The sequence below is a fragment of the Ranitomeya variabilis genome, chromosome 1 (assembly GCF_051348905.1).
Source record: "Ranitomeya variabilis isolate aRanVar5 chromosome 1, aRanVar5.hap1, whole genome shotgun sequence".
NCBI classification, from domain to species: domain Eukaryota; kingdom Metazoa; phylum Chordata; class Amphibia; order Anura; family Dendrobatidae; genus Ranitomeya; species Ranitomeya variabilis.
The window spans coordinates 544,964,507-544,983,922 of NC_135232.1; the positions used below are offsets into that span (position 1 = coordinate 544,964,507).

General features: G+C 47.2%; 1 protein-coding gene across 2 annotated transcripts; it reads right to left on the reverse strand.

Annotated features, from left to right (window-relative positions):
- Window positions 1–13,036: 13,036 nt before the first annotated feature.
- Window positions 13,037–18,284, reverse strand: LOC143801707 (uncharacterized). Of its 2 annotated transcripts, none has more exons than XR_013220934.1 (2): window positions 15,322–15,442; window positions 13,037–14,469 (listed from the first exon to the last, which is right to left on the reverse strand). XR_013220934.1 is itself a non-coding variant. In XM_077281274.1 (2 exons), exons 1-2 carry the CDS (start codon window positions 18,272–18,274, stop codon window positions 13,880–13,882), a joined length of 1,119 nt encoding a protein of 372 aa, XP_077137389.1. In that variant the 5' UTR covers window positions 18,275–18,284; the 3' UTR covers window positions 13,037–13,879. The 2 variants fall into 2 exon arrangements, 1 of the variants encoding a protein (XP_077137389.1); XM_077281274.1 differs by lacking the exon at window positions 15,322–15,442 and adding an exon at window positions 17,746–18,284.
- Window positions 18,285–19,416: the final 1,132 nt, after the last annotated feature.

The following is a 19,416-nucleotide window of genomic DNA, read 5'->3' on the forward strand; positions in this document are numbered from 1 at the left end:
GTCACCTCGCTTCGTGCTCCGTCGCTTTCGCCGACTGGCCTACCCTGAATTAGTGAGCGCCACTCCTCCCAAGCCTTACCATACACCTGCCAGGTAGCTGGCGAAACGGAGGCCCGTATTAAGGGCATCAATGATTGGCCACTGGGTCCCTCAGGGACCGTGGACCCCGAATACCCCAGGTTTGCGCGTTGGGCTGCTGGATTCTGAAAGCCTGCCAATTGGAAAATAACAGTGGGTTAATGATATTCTCATCTACTTCCGCCACCGCGGTGGCTCTACACCAAATATTGTTTTCTAGGCATATCAGCCCTAGCTGGCGCAAAAGAGCAAGTATGTCCAAGAGAAAAAGGGGCTTTATTACTTTCTAGGTAGCACTATGAAGGAATTATTCCTTTCTACAGAGTACTAGTATTATTATTATTAGCATTCTCTCTCCAACACCCTGTCTGTGTACCACTTTTTGTAGGGAAAAAGTTTATCATAGTATTAACACAATTTTTGAAGTATTCAATAAGGTATGCGATTTAATCTCTTCGCTGTTTTCTCGTTTTTTGTTTGGAAACGAATGTTCATGTTTCTCAACTGATCGGCCCATATCTCCATTGCTGCTACTACCGCAAACAATTCCCATAGGGCCGGGTCTTGCCCCCACTTTGTTGTCGTCCATTTCTCTGGCCAACCAAATTTGCACCATTGGTTATTATAGACTGCAAACCCTCGTTTTTGTTCCACCCTATTGTCAGCTCTAATTCCTTGCTCGCGGTCTCTCTAGCCCTGACGCACGTGCGTGCATTTGCTGTAGGGGTTACCTTGCAACATTTGCTGGGTTGTATTTTATCCCCTGGTAAGCGGAAAACCATTGAAGTGGTATCTATTTCGATGCCCAAAAGGGGCAACACCTTACATGGTCCCTCCGTTTTCTCCGGTGACATTGGCATTCCGAATTTGTGTGAGATAGTTTTGAATTTTTCTAGTAACTCGGAGCAGAGATTAGAATTTCTGGGGCTGACGAACAGGAAATTGTCGAGGTAGTGAATTAGGGATTTACTGCCCGTTTTGTACCCAACCTATAAAGGTGCTGAATAGCTCAAACTAGTGACATGAAATGGAAACATCCCATTGGAAGGCACATGTCAAAGTAATAGAGCTAGTCCTCTTTGCAGCCCAGAAGGTGGAAACATTCGGGGTGCCCGGGTAATAAACGGAATGCCGATTCAATGTCGGATTTGGCTAGCAGGGCGCCGGGTCCGGCTGCCCGGACTGACTCTACCGCCTTATCAAAAGACGCGTATGAGACGGAAGCTTCTTCTGGGCAAATTGCGTCGTTAACCGAATCGTCCTTTGGGTGAGCTTATAGATGATGGATTAGGCGGTATGTACCGGGTTCCTTATTTGGTATAATTTTTATTTATTTATTTATTTATTTATTTTTTTTTTTTAAAGTATGTGGAGGAATTCGCAAGCCGATTTTATGTTATCGGATAAGGTTGTATTCTAGTTACCCTAAAGGGAATAAAAAACCCGTTGGAGCCCCCCAGCGGAGCATGAATTTGCACGGCGCCAATTATTCATGGTTAATCAGCTTTTTTGATCTCTCCCTATCGAAACCCCTATCGAAAGATTATTTGGGGCTAGGACTCTAAACTTTACTATTCCGTAAACCAAGAGCTTAACCACTCAGCCACCAGCTTAACTGGTCCACTTTTCCTTTTGACTTAGATAATTGTAAGATTCACTCCTTTACCGCTGAAGTTAGCTCCATTTCTTTTAAGTTAACCCCTTAGTGTAACCTTTCCTTGTTACCCTTGGAACACTCACCGCTGTGTGATTCTGGACGAGTGTTCTCCGATCCTGGAGGAACCCCCGCAGATGTTGACGGGGTGATGTCGCAGGATGGGGAAACTCTGGCTCCCGCTGCAGCGAGGGACTGGCCGATGTGCTGGCCGATGCACTGAGTATCGTGCGTTGGAGCCTGATTACAACCACATAGTGGCGGATTAACGGCTCTTTCTTCCGTGACTGCGTGGCAGTTGTGGCTGGAAGCCGCGGGGGATTGTTCTTCCCGGCTGAAAGCCCTAGAGAGTGCCGTGATTTTAGAAAATTTGTCCCGTGCATGGAGCCTCCTATCCGGGCTCTGCGATACCTCGGACCCCTCAGATGTTGCTGATGACAGCCCTTCTGAGGCCCGGGATCTACGGCGGCTCCTATGGGATCTTTTAGAGGGGTATCGCGAATGGTGATGGGAGTTTATCGGAGGAAGATTGGGAGGATGTTTTGGCGTCTCCGCCTTCGTCCGCCGGTGCTTCGCGGTGTAATGGGGGGAGGGGATTCTAACATTATTGCGGGGATTGTTAACCGTATACGGTCCCGCAGTGCTACTTAGAAGGGGGGGGGGTGTGTGGTGGGGGTTAGGAGGTAACTGTGTTCACTCCCAACGCTGGGAATTGGCGGGGCGGCTTTAACCGGATTTTTTTTTTTTTTTAGGAATTTGGGCGGTGGGGAGAGGTGTAAATGTGTCTGTGTTTGGTGCGTTTACAGATATTTCGCTGTGATTCCCGTTGTACTTCTGTTGAGCGCCTTGATCGGTCCTATGGGACCGAACAATGCGCTCTTCAGCAGCACTGTGACCTCTACGGCCTGACCCCAGATACCCCCTTGCAGGCATCCGTGCTGCGTCTGCCAGGGGTAGGCTGGATGTCAGGCCAGGTGATAAATCAGCGCGCTGATCGGTCGGGTGTGACCGATCAGCGCACTCTGAAGACGTGGTGGGGTTAATGCCAGCCTCCAGGTTACCCCCTGCGGGCAGCATACATGCGCACGCAGGGAAGGTACGGGAGAACTGGCTGAACACAGCGCTGATATGCTGCGACCGGAAGTGAGTGGGCGGGGACCGGAAGCGGCTGGGCGTCCCCAGAGCTCGCTAGCAGTGCGAGCACGGGCGAAAGTGGGCGTGGCTTGGTGGTGCCAGGTAGGCATCAGGGAGGGGATGATCTCCGGAGCTGCGGGGGACCTGCGGCGCGCCTGGGCTGATTGGCTGCGCTGCCTCCCGGACCTGACGAGCAGCTGGACTGCCGCCGAAACACGGAGGCAGCGGGCAGCCGCCCGGCGCCCTGGTCCCGAACGACGGAGGAGCCGGAAGTGGGCGCCCCCATCCCCGCCCGCCCCGCACTCCGAGCGGCAGGGCGGGCCCGACCCGCGTCAGTGGGCGGAGCCTCCGCCATGCGCGCTGGGCCCCGGTCTGCTCTGCGGAGCAGGGACCGGAACCGACCGGGGTCCGGACGGCTTCTAGGCGTCCGCCGGGAGGAAAAGAGGAAGTTCCCGGCCGGACGCCTAGCTTTAACCCCTGTAGGAGTGGCCGTAGGACCCCACCCCTCTAGTGACCACTGGCCGGCTGGGGGTCTTCCGGTTAGTGCATCACTAAGGGGGAGTGATGCAAGGGGGGTTATCTAGGAGCTCCCCCCCCTCCCCTCTAGTGACCACCAGCCGGCCGGGGGTCTTCCCATTAGTGCATCACCATGGGGGAGTGATGCCAGGGGGGGACTGGCACTGACATCATTTAATGCTGCTCTATCTAGGTGCTCCCCAGTCAGAGACGCGCACCTTATACAGTACCGCGTCTGCCATACACCATACAACGTGCAACATGCAACATACAACATACACCATACAGCATGCACCATACAACATACACCATACAACATACACCATACGATATGCACCATGCAACATACAACATGCACCATGCACCATACAACATACACTATACAACATGCACCATACGACATACACCATACAACAAACATGATACAACATGCACCATGCAACATACAACATACACCATGCACCATACAACATACAACATGCAGCACGCAACATACATTATGCAACATGCACCATACAACGTGTACCATACAACCTACATCATACAACATGCACCGTGCAACATACACCATACAACATGCACCATGCAACATACAACATACACCATGCAACATGCACCATACAACATACAACATGCACCATACAACATGCACCATGCAACATACAACATGCACCATGCAACATACAACATACACCATACACCAAACAACATGCACCGTGCAACATACAACATACACCATACAACACACAACATACACCATGCAACATGCACCATGCAACATGCACCATACACCATACAACATGCACCATACAACATACAACATGCACCATGCAACATACACCATGCACCATACAACATGCACCATATAACCTACACCATACAACATGCAACATGCACCATACAACATACACCATGCAACATGCAGCATGGACCATGCAATATGCACCATACAACATACAACATACACCAAACAACATGCAACATACATCATGCAACATACACCATACACCATACAACATGCACCATACAACATACACCATACAACATGCACCATGCAACATACACCATGCAACACACAACATACACCATGCAATATGCACCATGCAACATACAACATACACCATACAACATGCACCATACAACACGCAACATGCAACATACAACATGCACCATACAGCATGCACCATACAACATGCACCATACAACATACAACATGCACCATACAACATGCACCATACACCATACAACATGCACCATGCAACATACACCATACAACATACACAATACAACATGCACCATGTGACATACACCATACAACATGCACCATACAACATGCACCATACAACATACACCATACAACATGCACCATGCAACATACAACATACACCATACAACATGCACAATACAACATGCAACATACACCATACAACATACACCATACAACATGCACCATACAACATGCAACATGCACCATACAACATGCACCATGCAACATACAACATACAACATACAACATACACCATGCAACATGCACCATGCAACATACAACATACACCATACAACATGCACCATACAACATACACCATACAACATGCACCGTGCAACATACAACATACACCATACAACACACAACATACACCATGCAACATGCACCATGCAACATACAACATACACCATACAACATGCACCATACAACATATAACATGCACCATGCAACATACACCATGCACCATACAACATGCACCATATAACCTACACCAAACAACATGCAACATGCACCATACAACATACACCATGCAACATGCAGCATGAACCATGCAATATGCACCATACACCATACAACATACAACATACACCAAACAACATGCAACATACATCATGCAACATACACCATACATACATCATACAACATGCACCATGCAACATACAACATACACCATACAACATGCACCATGCAACATACAACATACACCATGCAACACACAACATACACCATGCAATATGCACCATGCAACATACAACATACACCATACAACAAACACCATACAACATGCACCATACAACACACAACATGCAACATACAACATGCACCATACAGTATGCACCATACAACATGCACCATACAACATACAACATGCACCATACAACATGCACCATACAACATACACCATACAACATGCACCATGCAACATACAACATACACCATACAACATGCACAATACAACATGCAACATACACCATACAACATACACCATACAACATGCACCATACAACATGCAACATGCACCATACAACATGCACCATGCAACATACAACATACACCATGCAACATGCACCATGCAACATACAACATACACCATACAACATGCACCATACAACATACACCATACAACATGCACCGTGCAACATACAACATACCCCATACAACACACAACATACACCATGCAACATGCACCATGCAACATACAACATACACCATACAACATGCACCATACAACATATAACATGCACCATGCAACATACACCATGCACCATACAACATGCACCATATAACCTACACCAAACAACATGCAACATGCACCATACAACATACACCATGCAACATGCAGCATGAACCATGCAATATGCACCATACACCATACAACATACAACATACACCAAACAACATGCAACATACATCATGCAACATACACCATACAACATACATCATACAACATGCACCATGCAACATACAACATACACCATACAACATGCACCATGCAACATACAACATACACCATGCAACACACAACATACACCATGCAATATGCACCATGCAACATACAACATACACCATACAACAAACACCATACAACATGCACCATACAACACACAACATGCAACATACAACATGCACCATACAGCATGCACCATACAACATGCACCATACAACATACAACATGCACCATACAACATGCACCATACAACATACACCATACAACATGCACCATGCAACATACACCATACAACATACACAATACAACATGCATCATGCGACATACACCATACAACATGCACCATACAACATGCACCATACAACATGCACCATACAACATACACCATACAACATGCACCATGCAACATACAACATACACCATACAACATGCACAATACAACATGCAACATACACCATACAACATGCACCATACAACATGCACCATACAACATGCACCATGCACCATACAACATGCACCATGCAACATACACCATGCAACACACAACATACACCATGCAATATGCACCATGCAACATACAACATACACCATACAACATGCACCATACAACACGCAACATACAACATGCACAATACAGCATGCACCATACAACATGCACCATACAACATACAACATGCACCATACAACATGCACCATACACCATACAACATGCACCATGCAACATACACCATACAACATACACAATACAACATGCACCATGTGACATACACCATACAACATGCACCATACAACATGCACCATACAACATACACCATACAACATGCACCATGCAACATACAACATACACCATACAACATGCACAATACAACATGCAACATACACCATACAACATACACCATACAACATGCACCATACAACATGCAACATGCACCATACAACATGCACCATGCAACATACAACATACACCATGCAACATGCACCATGCAACATACAACATACACCATACAACATGCACCATACAACATACACCATACAACATGCACCGTGCAACATACAACATACACCATACAACACACAACATACACCATGCAACATGCACCATGCAACATACAACATACACCATACAACATGCACCATACAACATATAACATGCACCATGCAACATACACCATGCACCATACAACATGCACCATATAACCTACACCAAACAACATGCAACATGCACCATACAACATACACCATGCAACATGCAGCATGAACCATGCAATATGCACCATACACCATACAACATACAACATACACCAAACAACATGCAACATACATCATGCAACATACACCATACAACATACATCATACAACATGCACCATGCAACATACAACATACACCATACAACATGCACCATGCAACATACAACATACACCATGCAACACACAACATACACCATGCAATATGCACCATACAGCATGCACCATACAACATGCACCATACAACATACAACATGCACCATACAACATGCACCATACAACATACACAATACAACATGCACCATGCAACATACACCATACAACATACACAATACAACATGCATCATGCGACATACACCATACAACATGCACCATACAACATACAACATGCACCATACAACATGCACCATACAACATACACCATACAACATGTACCATGCAACATACACCATACAACATACACAATACAACATGCATCATGCGACATACACCATACAACATGCACCATACAACATGCACCATACAACATGCACCATGCAACATACAACATACACCATACAACATGCACAATACAACATGCAACATACACCATACAACATGCACCATACAACATGCACCATGCACCACACAACATGCACCATGCAACATACAACATACACCATACATCATGCACCATGCAACATACAACATACACCATACACCAAACAACATGCACCATGCAACATACAACATACACCATACAACACTCAGCATACACCATGCAACATGCACCATGCCACATACAACATACACCATACAACATACAACATACACCATACAACATACACCATACAACATGCACCATGCAACATACACCATACAACATGCACCATACAACATACACCAAACAACATGCACCATGCAACATACAACATACACCATGCAACACACAACATGCACCATGCAATATGCACCATGCAACGTACAACATACACCATGCACCATACAACATTCAATATGCACCATGCACCATACACCATGCACCATACAACATGCACAATATAACCTACACCATACAACATGCACCATGCAACATACACCATACACCATGCAACATACACCTTACAACATGCACCATGCAACATACATCATACAACATGCACCATGCACTATGCAACATACACCATACGACATACACCATACAACATACACCATACAACATGCACCATGCAACATACAACATACACCATACAACATGCACCATACAACATACACCATACAACATATACCATACGATATGCACCATGCAACATACAACATGCACCATGCACCATACAACATACACTATACAACATGCATCATACAACATACACCATACACCATGCACCATACAACATACAACATGCAGCATGCAACATACATTATGCAACATGCACCATGCAACGTGTACCATACAACCTACATCATACAACATGCATCGTGCAACATACACCATACACCATACAACATGCACCATGCAACATACAACATACACCATACAACATGCACCATACAACATACAACATGCACCATACAACATGCACCATACAATATGCTCCATACACCATACAACATACACCATATAACATGCACCATGCAACATACACCATACAACATACACAATACAACATGCACCATGCAACTTACACCATACAACATGCACCATGCAACATACAAGGTACACTATAAAACATGCACCATGCAACATACAACATACACCATACACCAAACAACATGCACCGTGCAACCTACAACACACCATACAACACACAACATACACCATGCAACATGCACCATGCAACATACAACATACAACATGCACCATGCAACATACACCATGCACCATACAACATGCACCATATAACCTACACCATACAACATGCAACATGCACCATACAACATTCACCATGCAACATGCAGCATGAACCATGCAACATGCACCATACACCATACAACATACACCAAACAACATGCAACATACATCATGCAACGTACACCATACAACATACACCATGCACCATACTACATACACCATAAAACATACACCTTACAACATGCACCATGCAACATACAACATACACCATACAACATTCAACATACAACATGCACCATTTAACATACACCATACAACATGCACCATACAACACGCACCATACAACATACACCATACAACATGCACCATACTACATACACCATAAAGCATACACCATAAAACATGCACCATGCAACATACAACATACACCATACAACATTCAACATACAATATGCACCATTTAACATACACCATACAACATGCACCATACAACACGCACCATACAACATACGCCATACAACATGCACCATGCACCATACAACATACAGCATACACCATACAACATGCACCATGCAACCTACAACATACACCATACAACATGCACCATGCAACATACAACATACACAATACAACATACACCATACAACATGCACCATACAACATGCACCATACAACATACACCATACAACATGCACCATGCAACATACAACATTCACCATACAACATGCACAATGCAACATACAACATACACCATACACCAAACAACATGCACCATGCAACATACAACATACACCATACAACACACAACATACACCATGCAACATGCACCATGCAACATAGAACATGCACCATACAACATACAACATGCACCATGCAGCATACACCATGCAACATACAACATACACCATACAACATACACCAAACAACATGCAACATACATCATGCAACATACACCATACAACATACACCATACAACATGCACCATACAACATGCACCATATAACCTACACCATACAACATGCAACATGTACCATACAACATACACCATGCAACATGCAGCATGCACCATGCAACATACAACATACACCATACAACATACACCAAACAACATGCAACATACATCATGCAACATGCACCATACCACATACACCATAAAACATACACCATACAACATGCATCATGCACCATACAACATACAGCATACAGCATACAAGATGCACCATGCAACATACACCATAAAACATGCACCATATAACACAACATGCACCATACAACACGCACCATACAACATACACCATACAACATGCACCATACAACATACAGCATACACCATACAACATGCAACATACAACATACACCATACAACATACACCGTACACCAAACAACATGCAACATACATCATGCAACATGCACCATACCACATACACCATAAAACATACACCATACAACATGCATCATGCACCATACAACATACAGCATACACCATACAAGATGCACCATGCAACATACACCATAAAACATGCACCATATAACACAACATGCACCATACAACACGCACCATACAACATACACCATACAACATGCACCATACAACATACAGCATACACCATACAACATGCACCATGCAACATACACCATACAACATACACCACACAACATGCACCATGCAACATATACCATACAATATGCACCATACAACATGCACCATGCAACATACAACATACACCATACAACATACAGCATGCACCATGCAACATACAACATACACCATACACCAAACAACATGCACCATGCAACATACAACATACACCATACAATATGCAACGTGCAACATACAACATACACCATACAACACACAACATACACCATGCAACATGCACCATGCAACATACAACATACACCATACAACATGCACCATACAACATGCACCATGCAACATACACCATGCACCATACAACATGCACCATATAACCTACACCATACAACATGCAACATGCACCATACAACATACACCATGCAACATGCAGCATGAACCATGCAATATGCACCATACACCATACAACATACAACATACACCAAACAACATGCAACATGCAACATGCATCATGCAACATACACCATACAACATGCACCATGCAACATACAACATACACCATACAACATGCACCATGCAACATACAACATACACCATGCAACACACAACATACACCATGCAATATGCACCATGCAACATACAACATACACCATACAACATGCACCATACAACACACAACATGCAACATACAACATGCACCATACAGCATGCACCATACAACATGCACCATACAACATACAACATGCACCATACAACATGCAGCATACAACATACACCATACAACATGCACCATGCAACATACACCATACAACATACACAATACAACATGCACCATGCGACATACACCATACAACATGCACCATACAACATACACCATACAACATGAACCATGCAACATACAACATACACCATACAACATGCACAATACAACATGCAACATAAACCATACAACATGCACCATACAACATGCACCATACAACATGCACCATGCACCATACACCATACAACATGCACCATACAACATACACCATACAACATGAACCATGCAACATACAACATACACCATACAACATGCACAATACAACATGCAACATAAACCATACAACATGCACCATACAACATGCACCATACAACATGCACCATGCACCATACAACATGCACCATGCAACATACAACATACACCATACATCATGCACCATGCAACATACAACATACACCATACACCAAACAACATGCACCATGCAACATACAACATACACCATACAACACTCAGCATACACCATGCAACATGCACCATGCCACATACAACATACACCATACAACATACAACATACACCAAACAACATGCAACATGCAACATACATCATGCAACATACACCATACAACATGCACCATGCAACATACAACATACACCATACAACATGCACCATGCAACATACAACATACACCATGCAACACACAACATACACCATGCAATATGCACCATGCAACATACAACATACACCATACAACATGCACCATACAACATGCACCATACAACACACAACATGCAACATACAACATGCACCATACAGCATGCACCATACAACATGCACCATACAACATACAACATGCACCATACAACATGCAGCATACAACATACACCATACAACATGCACCATGCAACATACACCATACAACATACACAATACAACATGCACCATGCGACTTACACCATACAACATGCACCATACAACATACACCATACAACATGAACCATGCAACATACAACATACACCATACAACATGCACAATACAACATGCAACATAAACCATACAACATGCACCATACAACATGCACCATACAACATGCACCATGCACCATACAACATGCACCATGCAACATACAACATACACCATACATCATGCACCATGCAACATACAACATACACCATACACCAAACAACATGCACCATGCAACATACAACATACACCATACAACACTCAGCATACACCATGCAACATGCACCATGCCACATACAACATACACCATACAACATACAACATACACCATACAACATACACCATACAACATGCACCATACAACATACACCATACACCAAACAACATGCACCATGCAACATACAACATACACCATGCAACACACAACATACACCATGCAATATGCACCATGCAACATACAACATACACCATACACCATGCACCATACAACAGACTGTGGAGACCTGGTGTCGTAACCAGTGCCTTCCCCCCTCCCATCAATCCCGTAATGAAACACACATAGTCCTAGGTGGGTTGAACAGGTCGGTCACAGTTTATTAATTAAATAAGCTGAAAAGGGCAATTACATGTCGTAACGGCCGCTCGCGCCGAGCTCCTGTCCGTGATCGACAGGGTAATTGGACCAACGAGCGACTACGACCTTTGCCCTCCTCCGCTTCTTCCGCTGTGACTTAATAAAGGTTACCAGCATTAGTTATATCACGTACAAATATAATTTTTTTTTTTTTTTTTTTTTTAAAGTAAAATATTACAATAGCATTTACACATTTACATCATCCCGCAGGTTAGTCTCATCTTTAGCCTTTAAAAAGGGAGGGTGGGTGGGACAATGCTTCCAGGTGTCCGCCGGGAGGAAAAGAGAAAGTTCCCGGCCGGACACCTGGATTTAACCCCTGTAGGAGTGGCCGTAGGACCCCTCCCCTCCAGTGCCCACTGGCCGGCCAGGGGTCTTCCAATTAGTGCATCACTAAAGGGGAGTGATGCCAGGGGGGAACAGGCACCGACAACCTTTCCGTGCTGCTCTATCTAGGTGCTCCCCAGTCAGAGACGCGCACCTTATACAGTACCGCGTCTGCCAGACTGTGGAGACCTGGTGTCGTAACCAGTGCCTTCCCCCCTCCCATCAATCCCGTAATGAAACACACATAGTCCTAGGTGGGTTGAACAGGTCGGTCACAGTTTATTAATTAAATAAGCTGAAAAGGGCAATTACATGTCGTAACGGCCGCTCGCGCCGAGCTCCTGTCCGTGATCGACAGGGTAATTGGACCAACGAGCGACTACGACCTTTGCCCTCCTCCGCTTCTTCCGCCACGGAGGATCCCGTGTATTACCTACGCGGGACTCCGACCCCACCCATCACTTTTAGGGCCTGTTCAACCCCATCCTGTAAACCAGACAGAAAAATATCGAGGCCAATGTCCGTTAGGTGAACTCCGTCCGGTCGCAATTGTGGCGTGTTTTTCTTTTGTAGGTATTGGTGATGAATCACGATACCGCCTCTTCCTCTCACATATTTTCCGATTCGAGCGTTGAATTTCACCCTTGTCCGCTCTATGGCTCTCTTATCTCTTGCACCACGCCATTCGGCCCGTGGTGTTATCTCCGACCACACCAGTATCATGTTCCTGAACAGCCAGCTGAACCGTTCCATATCCGTTGTCACCCATTTGTACAACTCGGCCACCTTTTGTTTGCCCAGGTCATTGCCACCTGCGTGTAACACCAATATCACCGGGCGTTCCGCCATCCTTGCTATGCCCACCATCTCCTTGAACACCTGGTTCCACCGGAGGCCTCTGATACCCCTCCAGTTAACTTTTATTCCCGGGATGTAGAGATTTGTTCCTCCTGGCCGCAGTTTGGCCCTCTTTTCGGCCCAGTGTACGTAGGAATCTCCTACCACCCAAACATCAACCCCTGTAAGAGACAATACATGTTAATTAAGCAAGTCGGGCCTGATGTATCTGGCGAAGCATGCGGACTTCCAACGACCCATTCTCTGCACCTCAGCCTCTGACACTCCTGCCCTAGCTGCCTCTGTGGCCGCCCCTATCCGGAACGAATGTGTTCCGTACTCCTTTGGATTTGCGCCGGTTTCTTTCAAGCATCGCTTGAACATTGCCTGGAATTGGTACTTGGTCAGAGGGGACCCGTCTGTATGAGTGAAGAAAAATCTACCCTCGTGTCTTATTACGGCGTATCTTTTAACCATTTTTAGTGGGCAAGCTGGGCCCTCTGTAGCGTTAACCAGGACCCATGTGCCCCTACCGGTGGGATCGCATTTGGATTTTCTAACCCTGATGCGCAGGGCGCCGCTGCATATAACTATATCCTCATTAATTAAGCCTCCTTCCGATGCGGTTTTTGACCGCGGTAGCAATTCGCTAATACGCAGTGCTCCGAAAAAGACGGTCGCAAACGCTGCCGATATGAGGGCCGCCTCATATTGCGATGAGCAGACTGACGGGGATATCGCAATTAGGTCCTGCAATAGACTCAGAGAAATGGGGCGGCGACATTCTTGGCTTGGCTGTAGCCTTTTCCAACCTTTTATGGCTTGTTTTATGCAGAAGGATTTAGTTACGTCAACCCATCCCAATAATTGAAAGAAAAATGCAAGCCCCGATAATTTCCGTTGTGCCGATGTGCCCGACGACCCGCTTTCCCTCATCCGTAAAAGGAAATCAGTTGTCACTGCCCTTCGCGCTCCGTCGCTTTCGTCGACCGGCCTACCCTGAATTAGGGAGCACCACTCCTCCCAAGCCTTACCATACACCTGCCAGGTAGCTGGCGAAACGGATGCCCGGATTAAGGGCATCAATGATTGGCCACTGTGTCCCACAGGAACAGTGGACACAGAATACCACGGGGTTGCGAGTTGGGCTGCTGGATTCTGAAAGCCTGCCAATTAGAAAATAACAGAGGGTTAATGATATTATCATCTACTTCCGCCACCACTGTGGCTCTACACCAAATATTGTTTTCAAGGCAAATCAGCGCTAGTCGGCGCAAAAGAGCGAGTATGGGCAGGGATGAAGAAGACATGTGATTTAAACTCTTTGCCGTTTTCGTATTTTTTGTTTGGAAACGAATGTTCGTGTTTTTCAACTGATCGGCCCATATGTCTATCGCAGCAACAACCGCAAATAATTCCCATAGGGACGGGTCTTGACCCCATTTTGTTGTCGTCCATCTCTCTGGCCAACCTGATTTGCACCATTGGTTTTTAAAAATTGCTGCAAAACCCTCTTTTTTATTCCACCCTACTGTCAGCCCTAAATCCTTGCTTGCGATCTCTCTCGCCATAACGCACGTGTGACCGTTGTATGATTGCAGGAACGTTTTCCACACTAGCAGATCTGCTTTTAGCGAACGGGTGAGCCTAATTCTATGGCCGGGCTGAGAAGCGCCTTTTGTTGCCAAAGATAGTCTGCGCGAGAATGCTCTGCCGACCGGCATTACGCGACAAGCGAATGTCAGAAGGCCCAGTAATGCCTGCATTGGCTGGAGGGTTACCTTGTTCACTTCTAGAAAGCCTTTCAACATTTGTAGGGTTTTTAATATTTTATCCTCTGGTAAACGGAAAACCATTAACGTGGTATCTATTTCGATGCCCAAGAAAGGCAATACATTACATGGTCCCTCCGTTTTTTCGGGCGACAGTGGCACGCCGAATTTGAGTGCGATAGCTTTGAATGTTTCTAGCAGCTCGGAGCAAAGTTTAGAGTTTCTAGGGCCGACAAACAGGAAATCATCGAGGTAGTGAATTAGGGATTTACTGCCCGTTTCGTACCGAACTACCCAATCTAGGAAGGTGCTGAATAGCTCAAAATAGTGACATGAGATGGAACATCCCATCGGAAGGCACATGTCGAAGTAATAGAGCTGATCCACTTTGCAGCCCAGAAGGTGGAAACATTCGGGGTGCACGGGTAGTAAACGGAATGCCGATTCGATGTCAGATTTGGCTAGCAGGGCGCCGGGTCCGGCAGCCCGGACTAATTCCACCGCCTTATCGAAAGACGCGTATGAGACAGAGGCTTCTTCTGGGGAAATTGCGTCATTAACTGATTCGCCCTTTGGGTGAGATAAATGATGAATTAAGCGGTATTTACCGGGTTCTTTTTTTGGTATAATGCCTAGCGGTGATATTTTCATGTTTTTGAAGGGGAGCGACTGGAAGGGGCCTGCTATTCTACCCAATTCTACCTCCTTTTCAATTTTTTGTCTAAGTATTTCGGGGAATTCGCGAGCCGATTTTAGGTTATCGGATAGGGTTGGCGTTCTTGTTAGCCTAAAGGGAATAAAAAACCCGTCGGAGAATCCTGCTTGCAGCTGCTGAGCCGCTTTCTTATTGGGGTAGAGCTTTAGCCAGGGGGCCATCGCGGTTACGCTCACTGGGGTTCTGCCTTGTAGGTGCTTTGTAAGGCTGACGAGTGCACCTTGACGCTGGGTGTCCCCCCCCGCAAGCGGAGCAATCATGTCTGAATTTGCATAATGCGTGGAAGCGGCAGTTTCCCTCATTGAACAACCAGCAGGCCCCGGGTTTTCGCACGACCACTGAGTTTTGACCTGCGACTGCGGAGTAATTAGTGGTCGCGGCCGAAAAGGGGGGCTGTTTTTGGGACAGCATCAACCGCAACCATACGTCTGTTGCTTTAACTCCCCAGCCTAGCTCGGGCTGTAGGGCCAGACGCCTGCGGAACTCCTCATCATACCGCCGCCAGGCTGAACCGCCGTGCGACTTGTATGAACTATATATCATGTCCTGATATATAAACAATTCGGAGCAGCGTTCCGGATGTTTCTGGCCCATAATACAGCCCATTACTGCGAAGGCCTGGAGCCAATTATTCATGGTTAATGCAATTCTCGATCTCCCCCTATCGAAACCCCTCTCGTTAGGTTTATCCACCGTTTGTTGGTCCGCTGATAACAGCGACCATATATCAATATAATCGTTGCTCCAGATTTTCTGTCTCGTTTCCTGGTCTATATGGGCGCCTAGCGGGCTGATCCCGCAGAAGAAGGCGTCTTTGTGTAGATTAGCTGATTGTGGTGTTGCATTGTTCAACACCTTTCCGCTCGAGTGTGATAGTTGTAAGATTAACTCCTTTACCGCTGAGGTTAGCTCCATTTCCTTTAAGTTAACACCGTAGCGTAACCCTTCCTCGCTACCCTTGTAACACTCACCGCTGTGTGACTCTGGACGAGTGTACTCCGATCCTGGAGGAACCCCTGCAGATGTAGACGGGGTGATGTCGCAGGACGGGGAAACTCTGGCTCCCGCTACAGCGTGGGACCGGCCGATGTGCTGGCCGATGCCCTGCGTATCGTGCGTTGGAGCCCGATTACAACCACATAGTGGCGGATTAATGGCTCTGTCTTCGGCGCCTGCACGGTTGTTGTTGTTGTGGCTGGAAGCCGTGGGGGATTGTTCTCCCCGGCTGAAAGCCCTAGAGGGTGCGCGTGATTTTGAAGTCTTGTCCCGTGCCCGATGACTCCTATCCGGGCTCTGCGATACATCGGACCCCTCGGATGTTGCTGATGGCAGCCATTCTGAGGCCCGCGATCTGCGGCGGCTCCTATGGGAGCTGCGTCTACGTTGGTAACGGGAGGGGCGTTTAGAGGGGTAGCCCGAATGGCGACGGGAGTTATTGGAGGAAGATTGGGAGGACGTGCGGCGTCTACGCCTTCGTTCGCCCTTACTATGCGGTGTCATGGGAGGGATTCTTTCGGTAGCCGTAAGGGGATCATTGGCCGTAGACGGTCCTGTAGTGCTACTTAGGAGGGGGGGCGTTAGGAGGCCACCGTATTCGACTCCATTATTGGTATTTAACAGGGCGGCAGCGATTGGATAATTTTTATTGGGCATGTGGGCGCTGTGGGGTGGTATGAGTGTGTCCGTGATTGGTGCCGTTAACAAAAATTCACAGTAATTGTTATTGTGCAGCTGTTGAGCGCCTTGATCGGTCCTTGCGGACCGAACAATGCGCTCCTCAGCTGCCCTGTACCCTGTACTGCCCGACCCCTGATACCCCCGTGCAGGCACCAGTGCTGCGTCTGCCGGGGGTATGCTGGAGGTCGGACCTGATGGGGGATCTGCGCACTGATCGGTCAGAATCGACCGATCAGAGCATTCTGGGGGCTGCATGGCATTGATGCCAGCCTCCCGATTACCCCCTGCGGGCGGTGTATGTGTGCCCGCAGGGAAGGTAATGGGGGACCGGCCGGCGCCGCCATTGCTGGTTATTTGCAGTGACCGGAAGTCGGGGGGCGGGGACCGGAAGTGCCCGGCCGGAGCCTTTGCAGAGTCCCGTGCCGACACTGAGGGCGCCGGAAGCCGCCGGCTGCAGCGAGGCGGCGAGGACGCCCCCTCCCCTACCTGGAGACGCTCCGGGGCGCGGGGTAGACGGGCAGATCGCCTTCCCCCCGGCGCCGCCGCCAATGTCTCCGGAGCGGCCGGGGAAAGGGGGGATGCCGCGCTACGCCTGGCGCTGCCGGGCTTGGCCACCCCAGCCTGGGACGGAGCCTCCGGCGCCGGACACATAACGCCTCCTTCCGCCCCAGCAGGGGCCTGCACAGACGCCGCCCGCGATGGGACGCAGCCCTCCCTCTGACGGGTGCGACGCCCGGCCCTGCACCGCCTCCTTCGCGAGGTCCCCAGGCCCTCTTCAGCCGCGAGCCCTGGTGCCTGCAGCGGCGCCGAGAGGGGCCTCCGCCTACGGCTCTGTGCCGCTCCACCCTCCGGCCCCCCGGGTGCTGGCGGTACAGCAGGCAGCGAAGGTGAGCTAGACCCGAGGGGACCAGGGGGCGAAGGGGAGAGAGAGGCCGAACCTAGGGGACCCGGGGGCGACGCGGTGA

Coding starts and splice junctions, on each gene's coding strand:
- LOC143801707 (XM_077281274.1), bottom strand. CDS start 18,274: ATGACACCGCATAGTAAGGGCGAACGAAGGCGTAGACGCCGCACGTCC. Junction 14,470..17,745: donor TCGTCCAGAGTCACACAGCG/GTGAGTGTTACA, acceptor TGTCTCTTACAG/GGGTTGATGTTTGGGTGGTA.